Source organism: Polypterus senegalus, chromosome 8 (genome assembly GCF_016835505.1).
Source record: "Polypterus senegalus isolate Bchr_013 chromosome 8, ASM1683550v1, whole genome shotgun sequence".
NCBI classification, from domain to species: Eukaryota; Metazoa; Chordata; class Cladistia; order Polypteriformes; family Polypteridae; genus Polypterus; species Polypterus senegalus.
This window is the reverse complement of record NC_053161.1, coordinates 74,226,662-74,240,333: the sequence shown is the minus strand read 5'-3', so window position 1 is coordinate 74,240,333 and position 13,672 is coordinate 74,226,662. Positions and strand designations below refer to the sequence as shown.

Here is a 13,672-nt window from a genome sequence, read left to right as displayed (position 1 = left end):
TTAAGCATTGTCGCTGCTGTTATTATTAATGTCCATCAGTGCATGTTCTCAGCTGTGTGTGTTACTCCACTGGAGTTCAGCTGGACTGGGCTCAGTCTGTTTCCTGCTGCATGGTGTATAGGAAGAGTACAGTTTAGAAGTCTTCTTTATGAAAGCATTATTGAGGTCTACTTCATTTCTAGAGGATTTTCATTGCTGGATTATTAATTTTTTTAAGAATATTGCTAATCTAGGGCATTAAATTATTTCAAAAATTGCAGATTTTTAAATCTTTTATTATTTAAATCTGATTTATATTTTGCACAAAGATAGTATTATAGAGGTTGCTTTATAAGTAGGTCCGCTGAATGCGATGTGGTTTCATCTTTTTGCTGCACATCTAAGGAATGAGAATACATGGGGAGTATAACAGCAGACACTTACTATTTTGCTTTATTGTGTAAGTGAACAGAAGATAACAACATGTCCTATATGCTAGTTACATTTTGTAGTTACTATATGATTATTCATTCATCCATTGTGTAATTTAGGAGCAGTATCCCAGCAGCAAATGTGGATGTGATGCCATTCCATCAAATGGCACACTGACAATTTAGGGTTAATTTGGTGTTTCAACTGATGCCTTGAAATAAATCTTGAAAAGAGTCGTGGTTTTCCATTTTTGTTTTTGTTTTTTTTTCTCTCCAAAGAAAAGGTTCCAAATTTACATTTTCTGTTTTATTCACATGGATCGCACTAGCATTTAATGTGACTTACAAATCACAAATGCACAGTATGGTTCTGTCCATAATTTCTGTTGCTAAGCCTCTGGCAAGTAGTACATACTTACTTAAACCAGCAAACATATTTTATGCTCCCACGTCTTACTCAAATGCTTTCTTCCATAAGTATTTTTTCTATGCCTTACTGAAAAGGAAAAAAAATATATTTTGTGTCTTTTTGAAGAGCTCTTGTAAACACTCCATTAATAATGCTTTGTTTTACTTGCTGATCCAATGTGGTGTTTAGTGTTACCACTGCCTGTAGTGTCTGCATGACATAATACTTAATACATTCTGACGGTTTATTTATTTTCTTCTTCATAACAAGGTTTTTTTGTTCCCGGATTTCCAAAGCTGCTGAGATTTCAAGAACACCATGACAAGATTTTAAAGAAACTGATGCCGAAACTTAAGGAGCACTTGGTGAGAACCAAAAGCATTTCAGCACATCTCACTGTTTATAAAATGAACGTGTGACAACAAACTCCAGTCAGGTTTCTGTGCTAATTAGATAGTCTGCGAGTCTGAGTATTAATTGACACTTACTATGAAGCTGGATTATGTACATGAGTCACTGTGTTGTTTTATCTCACTGCCATGAAGCACGTTTTTTTACTTTTTATTACATTTTCGTAAGGAAATTTTTAAAAATGTAAACAATATCAGCTAGGACATTTGTTTCACATTTTGCCTTCTGAACTGCAGCTATTGCTATTGAATGAAACTTTATTTTAGATAAGCATCAATTCATAACATTTAAGTTGGAAGAATCATTTGTGGAACTATTAGTTGGATCTTAATGGGATATGAAAATGAAATGAAGCCCTGCTTTTTTGCCTCACATATAAGAAGTGCTAGTATGCCACTTGGCATTGCCCAAGGGCCTGTTTACTTGACATACAGAATAGTGAATTGCCAACATCACAAGGCAGCTGAACTAAATGAAAAACAAATGGTCAAGCTTTGTGAAATAATGACAAGAAAAGGATCAATACATTCTTTTGAATTCATTTTTTGGAAGTAGGAGGAGGTACTATAACCAGTGAATTTCAAACTGTAAGAGTGTTTGATCAAAAGCTTGTGTTCTGTAACAGCAAACCAGTGAACCCGAGTGAACTTTTGTGACATCTGTAAGCCTCATGTTAACAAAGTAACAGAGTAATTGTTTAAATGAAACATTCCAAAGGTTTTTTTTAGCTTGCTTTATTGCTTACTAGCTAGTTTTATCAGAGCTGAGATCATTCTGTGCATTTTAATATTGCTTTTTGGGGTTTCACAGGATTCCCAAGATGTCTTTACCAGCCTTTACACTGTGAAGTGGTTCTTTCAGTGTTTCATTGACAGAGTAAGTTTAATATTTCATACATTTAATGATTTCATGTTCCCAAATAAGGAGTGACCATGAATGAATACTGTAACTTTGTAGACAGCAAGGCATATTCTGAAAATGACAGCGCTAGTACACCCTAGACACCCTTATTCCCAGCAACATGTTGCAGGTACTGATAGGGCATTCATGGGTGTTCCTAGGCATAATGCCTTTTCCTGATGAGTTATAAGCTGTACACCTCAAGTAGGAGTCACTCTTAGACATTTTAAATACATGACCAAAGTTCTTGAACCCCCTTCTCACAACATGATAATAGCTCTATTCTGATTGTTTTGGGAACATCCTCACATCCTATTACTGTAAGTGAGGATAAGGATATACTGTATATTGATCTGTAAGCTGTGGGTTTCATTCAAGGGTTCTTCTAATACTTCATCACAGCAGTCTGATTCAGAGCTGTTGAAACTGCTACCACTGCGCCAATCCATTGACCAATCTCACAATCTACTCTATAACTTACAAACAGACCAAAAATGCTTAAAACTCCCCGATTTAGGATAGTTGCTTAACCCACACCTAAACAGAGCTAATGACTGTTTTGAGGAGAAACCCTCCACAAGCTCCAGTATCCCACCTTCCAAGAGATAGTCTCCATTGCCAAAGTCTAGTCACCCATTAGATATTTAATCTGATTCACCACCCTTCGACATGTTTCACACAGCTTCATTAAGCAAAGCTAATCTGAGCTACTATACTAGGTGGTGAACACCATCCTGGGCCTGGCTCCAGTTGTGGGTCCCAGTATCACTATTCTGAAAGTTGCTGTCATGTTGTTCACATTTTTTTATGTAATTTCTTGTCCCGTAAACAGCATTACTCCCAGTCACTTAATATTTTAATGATAGTATAATGACAATGATTTTGAAAGTGTATAATGTAAGCAATTAATGTAATTAAGAATATAATCATAAGTGATTTGCCCCAGTGTATGACACAATAACTCTTTTGTAAAAAGATAACAAAGGTTATTGTAAATATTTTTAAGTCACCAGCAAAGTCCTATACCAGTTTGTTCTTAATTAGTAGACAATATACAGTACAGATTACTGTGACTTCTCTGTTGTCTCCATACTGCATTTAGCAGCACTTGTTAATTTTCTCCCTCTGCATTCAAGCCTAACACTGGTGGTTGGATTTTCCACTCTGCTATGTGGTTTCTCATGTCATATTCTGTTACTGTTTTAATTTCCTTATTGTGAAATCTAAGCTCCTATATTCACAGTTCCCAGTGTAACCTGCAAAAGGGATAATATATTCAGCTTGTGATATTCACTTTGCATGCTCAATTTTCATCTGATTATCACTATTTTTTAGTAATTTACTCCTGGTTCTATCTGCCACTGCTTATAAGTTTTTGTATTCAGTTTCTAATTATTATAGTCATCTTATCTGTGATAGTCCAGTCCTCTATGGGCAGAGTTTTTCCTTTTAATTTTGAATCTTTTATGGCATATGCTCTTTAGAAGAATTTTACAGTGTCAGATAAGTATAATTATGAAACTAGAATGAAAGCTTGTGGGAATTGCAGTATTTTGTAGAAAAATAAAACATACAGCAGAGCATATTAGTTTGATAACTTGCACAGTAAACACAGCTTTCTATGGGTTCACCAGACTCCTTTTATGGAGCTGTATTCTGTTTATCTACCATAGATGTGGCAGCAAAGACAAAGTTGTTCTTTTTCATCATCTGCTCATCAGACACCTTTTCCCACACATCTGGGGCTTTCAGAGACCATAGTCCCTTTTGCCTTATTTTTTACAATTGTCCTTCAAGCAAGTGTACCTTGAATACCTTGAATCTTCTGTGGGTTACACCTTCTGATAAAGTTCACCCTCATCGTCTCGGAAAGGTTAATCAGTGCCTCCTACTGTGAATTGGCCACCCCTTGTAAAGCTTAAGACAGTGCGCACGGTTTCCTAAAACTTGTCCATTTTCTAACCCACTTATCCAGTTGAAGATGGCAGTGAGCCAGTGCCTATCTTGGGTGCAAGGTGGGAACCAGTCCTGGATGGGCCACCAGTTTATCACAGTGTACATACTTGAATACATACACAGTCACTCACAGTATTTTACCAGTTGCAATTTGGGATGCAGAGAAAAACTAAAGCACATGAAGCTAATCCCCTACAGGCATTGCTCCTTGACCTCATATTCAAACAAAACTAACCACATAAATTTAAGGAAGGCTAGCTATGCTAACAAAACTCAAAAAGGCAAAGTTTCCATAAGAAGAGCAGTAGTGTTGAATACCCTTCATTGACTTATGAATGCTTAAATTGTGCAGATATCTACATGGCCTCCCAAAAATGTATATACACTTTGAATGATTATAAATAAAATGTTTATTTAGACAACAGTGCAATTGGTGCCGTTAATTGAACGTGCTGCAGGAATCCATCATGCCACGCATTTGAGAGGAGTTTGAGGATAAGGATCAGTTTTATCTCCAGCAGGATGTGAGGACCTGTCTTGCATTGGGTGAAGAGTAGCCCTAGTGCTCACCAGACAACATGGCAATGGACTTTTTTTTTTTTTTTTAATGTGGTCATACCAAAGGTAAGGATTATCTCACAAAACTGCAACAATCTATAAAACATGAAAGAAAATATGCCCAAATACCAAATGAAAAGATTTGTGATATTTGCAAATCCATTTGTCCACCTTATCAGCATTGCCTGAACCAGAGCAGCCAGTAGTCTGAACTCTTGTGAAAACTGATTTTACATTTGTCTTTTTTAATTTGAATTATAAAACTTAGATGTATCTTAATAAACATTTTATTTATAATCATTCAAAGTGTGTATACATTTTTTTGGAAACCTGGTATTTTGATATTAGTTACACTTGTTTCCACTGTAAATGAGAACATGCAGAAAGCAATATTGTGGAATGTGCTTACAATGTCTACACAAAGACAAAGCAGAATACATAACAGTAGTGTGGCATCAACTGAGATGTCAGCATTTTTATAGTCATTGAGGAGTGCCACTCTTTAGTCCACAACAGTGTTCAAACAACCTGGAGTCTCAAGTACATTTTCCACTTCTTCCATAGATTTTGTGCAAACATGCATTCAATTGGCACAACTCAATTTATATGGGATTAAAAAAGATTAACAGAGCGTCTAAGCAGTTGCACTTACAGTCAGTGGCTTTGTATGAAGTTATCTTCTTCATTTTAGCATCTTAAAAAATGTTGCATCTTCCCTGCAGCATCATAGCAAATACGGTAAGTGTAACATTTTTAAAAATTACTTCAATACAATTTACTTCAGTAAAAATGATGACAAAATAAACAAGCTGAAAATGTTAAGTAAACTTTCTAGACAAAAGTACCTTTCAGAACAGTTCATAGGAGTGAACAGCGTTTGCTGAAGTTGGTTCTTAGTTGATGGTTATGAGGTTGAGCATAATAATTTAAATTGATTGCTTTTTAAATATGTAAAATCTCAAAAACTTAAGACAGAGACTAGGGTATTGAATTTTAACTTACAAGTGTGATTGTGGGCAAGACATTTAACATCCCAAACATAAGAAGTGACTGTACATAATTGTACTGTACTATGGTTTTGTCACAGACAGGCTCATGCAACCATAAATCAGACTTTGCAGGTCTGATAATGTTATCACCTTTAAAGTTGCCTTTATAAAGGTTTTAAGCCTGACACACACTTAGCAGTAATGGAATTTAGCACAATCGTAGCACAAGTTCTAGCACAATCTAGTATAAATACATTTTCAAAACACTCTTCCCAAAGCATTTCTTAACTCATAGGTAGACTATTTCCTCTCTTTTAACTATGCCAGAAAGTACTATTCATTTTTTAAGTTAGTTAGTCCTAATCCTTCAATTATTGTATATATTTGAAATGAACGTGATTTTCTTTTTAGTAGTTTATTTGGTGGTCTCTGTTTATTAAACTGTATAAATATCTCCTGATCCTAAAAAGACTAGAGGGAAACTACAGCATTTTGTTGCAGATGTTCTAGCTGTGCACAAGGCCAGTTAAGAGGGGCCAATAAAACTAACTGTGCATCTTTAGGGTGTTGGAAGATACCTAAGTCATTGGAGAAAACCAACATCAGCTCCAAGCAAAAAGTTTCCCAGATAAGAATACAGTGTTGGTTAGCTAATTTCTATCTCAGTAACTTATCTGTTTACTGTTGTCAGGGGGATTTGTATGTTATGAGCGTGGTAGCCTTGTTGCATGTCACAAAAAATAATAACTCTGAAGTGCCTGGTCTCTTTTTGGCAGTCAAGATGTAAAGGGTGGGATGGGCAGGTAAGACAGAGGTAAAGATTCACATGTACATTAGTCAATGTTCATACTATCATTGTGAGACATAGTACTAAACATACTAGTTCCACAGCTTGGCAGTTGAAGCCTTTCCAAATTTCCAAGTTGACAAGACAAAATATTGAAACAATAGCTGAACAGGGCATCTGCTCATTACAAGGTGAATACAAGCACACACATGTACACTAGCATCATTTTAGCATCACCAAATCCCCAAACCTGCACGTCTTTGGAAGGAAACTGGAGTACACTGTGGAAACCCATCAGGAAAACATGCAAACTCCAGGCAGGAAATACCAGGGACATGACTCCCTGTGAGGCAGCAGCGCTACCGCTCCACCATCATGTGTAATTATTATCAGTATTCATTATTTACCACTCTGCCACCTTGCCACCCCCACATGTGTAATTATTATCAGTATTTTTTATTTAAATGAAGTTAATGTAAAATGTAACATACATACTTTAATGTATTTCATCAAGAAAGTGAAATCAAGTATAAATCTAAGGATTCTAAATGTGCAGAGAGCTGGAATATCATAAATTTAATGTGTACTGTGTGGCAATGCTGCTTGCCGCTGCTGTCAGTTCAGGAGGAAGCTGCAGAAGCACGTAAGCGATTAACAACTGGGTCTGTTTTAAGATGACATTTACGACAGTCAAAATAAACTATGTTATTAAATCTAAAATTTCCACTGTAATCACAAAAAAAAAGATCTTTCCACTGTGTCCCAAATTGTTTTTCTAGGTGGCTTAAATACGCTGTCGTACATTCTGATGCTGTTATGAAGGTGCAAAAAAATAAAAATACAGCACAGAAAATGTGAGACCTTCAAAATATATCATGAACTAGCAAAATACCCGTGCTTCGCAGCGGAGTAGTGTGGTAAAGAAGTAATGAAAAAGAAAAGGAAACATTTTAATAATAACGTAACATGACTGACATTGTCATTGTCATGAGTGTTGCTGTCATATATATACACACATATATATATACACACACACATAAACATATATATATATACATATACACACATATACAGTATATATACATATACATCCACATATGTATACATATATATATACGTGCACAAAACCACGCTTTTATCAAGGCTTCCGTCGGGTAGTCTTTTGAAATGAAATTTTCCTCCAATCAGTCGTAGCAACGCGCTTTCTTCCGACTGTTACATTTTTGTAGCTCTGATGTGTGCATTAATGTAATCGGTGTACCACGAAATCATGCATTGACAGAAGTTTCCCTTTGCTTGGAATGCAAAGTGTGATTAAATGTGTTATTTTTTAACGCGTTATGGAGCACATGCATCAAAGCTTCTCAGCTGTGCTTGTGCTGAGAAAAGGAAACATTTTAAAAATAACGTAACACGATTGTCAATGTAACTTTTTCTAAGTAGTGCCTGGAGGATTCAGTGTGGAGAAACTGTAGAGACAGCGTGTGTATTAACTTGTGGATTTTTCTGTGAGTATTTGGTGGCAGCATCACAAAGTTGGTTCTGCAAGTCGGCGTTAGCCGCGGAGCTCAGCTCAGAGCGAAATGAGGTGAATGGGAGGGGAGATGATGACGTGACTCCCCACCCACCTTAACTGTCAATCCCCCACAAACACAGTCTCTCGGAATTTGCATAAGCATAGCCCCTCACCAGCAATGTTAACTTAGTTACAAAGTGATCAAAACTCTTGTTTATATCCTGTGTCCTCTCTTTAAACTTGTATCCTGCATTAGCCATGGACATGAGAAACGCCAGCGGCAGCCTGTCTATGAACTTAATTTAAACTTTAGGTTTACACCGTGCTTTGTTTTCGAAGTAGCTGCACTCATGAATATGGTTGTATATGTCACTCGCTCGCTTCTTATTGTTTCGCTGCCTTCGCAATTATATAATGCATGTTTTCTTCAGCGCTTTTTGGAGCTCTTCCCTGTTTTCTACGTACTGCTTTGACGGTCAGTTCACGCGATTACGTGGGAGGAGTGATGATGTCACACGAAACTCCGCCGCCCACGGCCATCCAGCTCAACTCCATTACAGTATATGGAGAAAAATAGCTTCCAGTTATGACCATTATGTGTAGAATTTCGAAATGAAACCTGCCCAACTTTTGTAAGTAAGCTGTAAGGAATGAGTCTGCCAAATTTCAGCCTTCCACCCACACGGGAAGTTGGAGAATTAGTGATGAGTCAGTGAGTGAGTCAGTCAGTCAGTCAGTCAGTGAGTGAGGGCTTTGCCTTTTATTTGTATATATTACAATGGGGAATATGAGAAGCTTAAATATAAAAGCACCACGAATGCATTTGTATGTCGCCATTTGGCTTTACCACATCGAACTATTCATTAAACATTGAAGTGCGCACATTGATTCCATAGGATTTGCAAAGTGGCTTGCTGTCACATGTTGATAGTAAACAGAGACTCTGACGTCACGTTCCAACTTGAACACACTGTGCCTCCCAATATTTTGCTGGTACTGCAACTCGCACACGCATCGCATTAATTTCTGAGGACGTACTCAGAGGACACGTCAAATGACCTTTGAGAACATGTGGCAGCCATGTGGCATATGCGTTCTGAGGGTGAAGTATAAACAGAACCTTAGCGTGTGCATCTTACAACTCGGTCCCTTTACTGAACACTGATACAAAGATCAAACTGTTGTTAAGACCAACATTTACTATCAAACATTTTTTTTCAAATTATATACAATATACACTATACAGACTCCGAGTTTCCAGAGGCCTACCTCTGAACACACAAAATGGTTTTTATTGACACGAATGGGGATAGCCTATCATTGGAATTTAAAAATATGCATTTGGATGTAATATATGTTTATGGGTTAAATTATATTGCAACACAGGAGCCTCTGATCTTATAAACCAGTGTATCTTATTCACTGGGTCACTGTTGTGGTTATACACAAATGATAAACACATTTTTCAGTGAGTGAGATGCTCATGCTATAACCCCTCTTACTTCGTTCCTTGTTCCATTGAAAGGATAAACAGAAGTCTTCAGTATTATTTGTTTTATGTAATTAGTCATTTCACCAAGGAGGATCAACACACCAAACTTTTTGACATGCTCATTTACACCAAAGAAATTTAGCACACCACTGCTGTTAGACATGCTCATTTCACGTAGGGGCAACAATTCAAATTCATTATATTTTATAATCTTGTTTGTTTCACTAAGTTGGACCAAGGACCCCCAAAACTCTTTAACATGCATGCGTGACTCTTTGAATTAATTTTATTTCCTGTTTGTAATCATGCTGGTTTCACTAATGGAATAACTGTAAGGTTTCTGCATGTGGGACATCAGTGTAGAATTGGCAATGAACATTAACAAGTATAACTGGCTCCCTAGGCCATAAAGGTTGAGAACAACTGTACACATGGCTGTCTACCTCTGCAAACAACCAGAGATTAAGGGGATTGTAAGAAAAGAACCAGAAAGAAAGTGTTTCTCTTTTTGTTGATGATATGATGCTGTACATTTCTGATCCATACACCTATTCAGTCACATTTTTTAATCTATTGGAGGAGTTCTGCAGGATTACTAGGGTCAGAATGAATTCAAATAAAGACATTTTGCACCTACTGAGTAATCTTAACACTTCAGATTAAATTGGATCAGTTTTATTTAACCGTCTCTGAACAGTTCAAATATCCAGGCACTATGGGTACAAGAAAAAAAATCCAATGTAGATATAAGGTGAATGTGCAGACAACACAAGAGTGTGTGTAAGCTGGGGTCTGAAACATGCAAAAAGGAACTTCAAATGTTTTGTCACAATATAGGGACACAAAGCATTTTTTCTCCCTCCACAATGTGATCCAAGTGTGATCACTTTTCAAACATACCTGAAATGATAAACAAGTAATTTAATGTAAGCAGTTAGGAAAAGAAATCCCAAATATATGTTGTAGGAATAATAATAATGATGCATTAAATTATAATACATGTACAGTATGCTTGTTAATTATTAAGACAATTAATCCAAGGACAAAATTCAAAATTGTTTGTAAGAGAAGCAGCTGTCAGGTCATATTCTGTTATTTAATCTCATGATATTTTATACAAAACTATAAATTCATGATTATCCCTTCCATGCCCATCTTTAACATACAGACCTAAGTAATGTATCTTTCTTTGAAAATGTGATATGAAATACACATCAACCAATTATAACATTTTCCCTTCACTTATCTGCTGAAGTGTTAAACCATATTTTGTAACCAAACCCTGCATATGTCCACTCTTGTTTACAGACGATATTGTGCAGTTTTTCTACATATGCTTGTGATAATGCGGGTTCTGGTTCACACTCCCACTTCACTTTTGGGAGCCCCTGAACCCAACACCATCGGTAATGTAACCGAATGAGCTGAACAATGGGGACACCACAACGAAGCACTGAGAAAGGTGCAAAAGTGCTTTTATTTAATCCAACAAAGCAAATCCAAACAAAATCCCAAAATGAATGCAGTGCTTAAAAACAATGAATAAATAATACTTTAAAAACAGTGAAAATGTGGAGGTTAAAATCCAATAACTAAATTGTTTAAAACCGAAGTTAAAACAATAACAAGGGCTGGAAACTGACATCTTTTAAAACCTGATGCCTTTTTTAGCTGACGGCTCCCCTGCTTTTCCTATCTGGGCTCTGCACCAGGTAGTTGCCCGACCTACAGCTGACCTTCTCCACGTCCGGTTGCCTTCTGTCCTCTGGCTCCATACGGCATCTTTCCCGGACCGAGACTTGGGGCACTCACGCTATGGTTTCAATCCCAAATCTCCGACTCCCGCTGCCTTCCCTGTCTTACTTGGCAAGCCGTCCTCAGTCACTTCAAAACTCAGCAGGAGTGACCTAATCTGTCTGCCCCAGGTGCCGGCCAAACGCTCCACTAGGGTTCACTCCTTCCAGCTGCCTGTCGTTCTTACAGCATGCTTGCTCTCATTCACTCACTCACTCACTCACACCAGCTCCTTCACTTTTCCAGCCTTCCTCTTCTTCCCACTAACTAACCCTCCATTCTCTTTTTTCAATCTTTTTTCTTTCTCTCCCTCTGCACTCGCGCTTCTCTTATAATGCTTCTCTTATAAGTGACTGCGGCGATTATTTATTTAAAACTGCCCTTTTCTTCTAAGCCGTGGACCCGCTATACCACAATGCTTTGCCCTAAAATAGTATTACTTTCGTTCTTCACAAGCCACTCAACACATTTACACTTGACAATATACAAATGTTCTTTTTGTTTACTATATGTATTTTACAATATTATTTTCATTAGTATTTGTCCATATTTTAGTGGATCTATCCATTTATTAGTAAAACATAATTTTCAGACCCACAATTATTTTAGTTTTGTTTTCTCTCTGTTGAGCAATATACTCCTTAAGAACCTCAGTTTTAAAAGTGGCATGTAAAATTTGTAAAAGAAGGATGTTGTTGAGATATCTTTGCAGTACATGTGATCTGTTCTGTTTACTCTGGCAGTATCGGATGTTTTTATGCCTTAAAGACTTTTCAAGTGATTTATTGTATTCTTCCAGAACTGCTGTTTTATGGCAGTGTTGATGCTTGCTGAAGAATTTTTTATTTAGTATGTGAAACTGTATTACATATGTATTTCTAAAATCTTGTCTTTAAATGTTTTGTTATTGTATTATGCTATATTTGGCTGACACTGTTATCCAAGGTGACTTCCAAAATTTGCGTTTTGAGCATAGGCAAGGTAAGTAACTTGCTCAGGGTAACACATGAGGGAGAGGCCAGAACCAAAGCAGCAGCCTTGGGTTTTAAAGTCTAATGCCTTAGCCACTACACCATTCTGCCTGCCTGCAATATATACCATAAATATACTCCTGCTACATTCAAGTTCACAGAACAAAATCAAACTTCACAGCATAACGTAGTAAAGAATGGCACATCCCAAGTAAGATATCCAGATGCACACAATGTCAAGACATGTCTTGGAATAGTACGAATCTGAAACAATACACTGTACACTGAAAGAATGAACACACACACACACCAAAGGCAGCCACTCTTTGGGTAGTAGGGGCTTAGCCAAGCCTTCATGTAAATAATAACATTTTAAATCCAGTAATTTTAAAGAATATAAGACTGCTCAGAATGATTGTAAATGACCAATGAGCAGCACTCAGAAACATGACTAGTTATGACAATATTTTATTTTTTGTTTTACGTTTAGTAAATACCTATATACAGTAAATATGTTGTAACCACTTCATTGAGCAAATGCTGACCTCTCCTTTCCCCCAACAGTCTAGGCTTTAATGATATTCTCCATCATCTACAAATTACCATAAGCACATTGTGAACTTAGGCTGTTTCAACATCTGTGGAGTCTGGCCAAGCAGTGGTCATGGTCAGTAAAAAAAGTAAAGAAACAGTAGATGGCTGATCATTCTTGCCTAACCAGTGAGTGAAATCCAAAAGAAGGTGTTTGAATACAAACAAGAAGGAAGTTGTATTTAAGTCATTGCACAGAAGGCTATTTCCAGTCTGGTTGTCTCAATTTTAGGTTGGCCTTTGAAGGAGTGAAGGTGTTAGCACGAATGGGAAGTTGTAAGAAGGAACACAACTTTCTAGAGGAATCTGCAAGCAAAAGGAAGTTGTGAAATGCTTAAGGAAGTAGTTCTTGTCAGTACAAGAAGTCAAAACAGCAGGGCTGTTATCAGCATACTGAGCATAATACACATGGTCACATTGACCAGGTTGTTGAATGAGACGAGTATTCTCACACTGAATATCCCAATGTCATGGCAGAGGCATACAGTGTGTTATTAGCAGCTGTCACAAAAATTAATCATAGACATCAAAGGTTTGGGGCAGCCACCCATGACTCTGGAACAGGCTTCACCTTGTAAGGGAGGGACAAAGACTTTGGGACATAATCCTTCTTGCGTCCACTAAAGAGCTGTTCTGCCCTCCCAGATTGTGAGGCTGTCCTGGATATTTCAATGAGCTGTATAAGCTCAGTTATATTTTTAAATGTTCCCCAGACTGGCTGGGTGAAATGTTTTTGGCAGGCTATTTAATAGCATGAAGCAGGTCACCTGCTCCACGATTTGTAAGGGGTTGTTCTGCAATGGCCTTAGTCATTGTGTTACTCTTTTCCACAGCACACAAGCTTGCTGCTGGGTTGACCACTGTGGGTCGAAAAGCCAGTATTTTGGT

The 13,672-nt window shown here is 37.3% G+C and overlaps 1 protein-coding gene across 3 annotated transcripts in view; it reads left to right on the top strand.

The window, feature by feature from the left end:
• The window catches only part of usp6nl (USP6 N-terminal like), a 270,213-nt gene that overhangs the window by 243,606 nt on the left and 12,935 nt on the right, over positions 1 to 13,672 (top strand). For all 3 annotated transcript variants that reach the window (XM_039761301.1, XM_039761302.1, XM_039761303.1), the window contains 2 exons: positions 1,090 to 1,184; positions 2,041 to 2,106. In XM_039761301.1, coding sequence (XP_039617235.1) covers positions 1,090 to 1,184; positions 2,041 to 2,106 — 161 coding nt within the window. The remainder of the gene's footprint in view (positions 1 to 1,089; positions 1,185 to 2,040; positions 2,107 to 13,672) is intronic.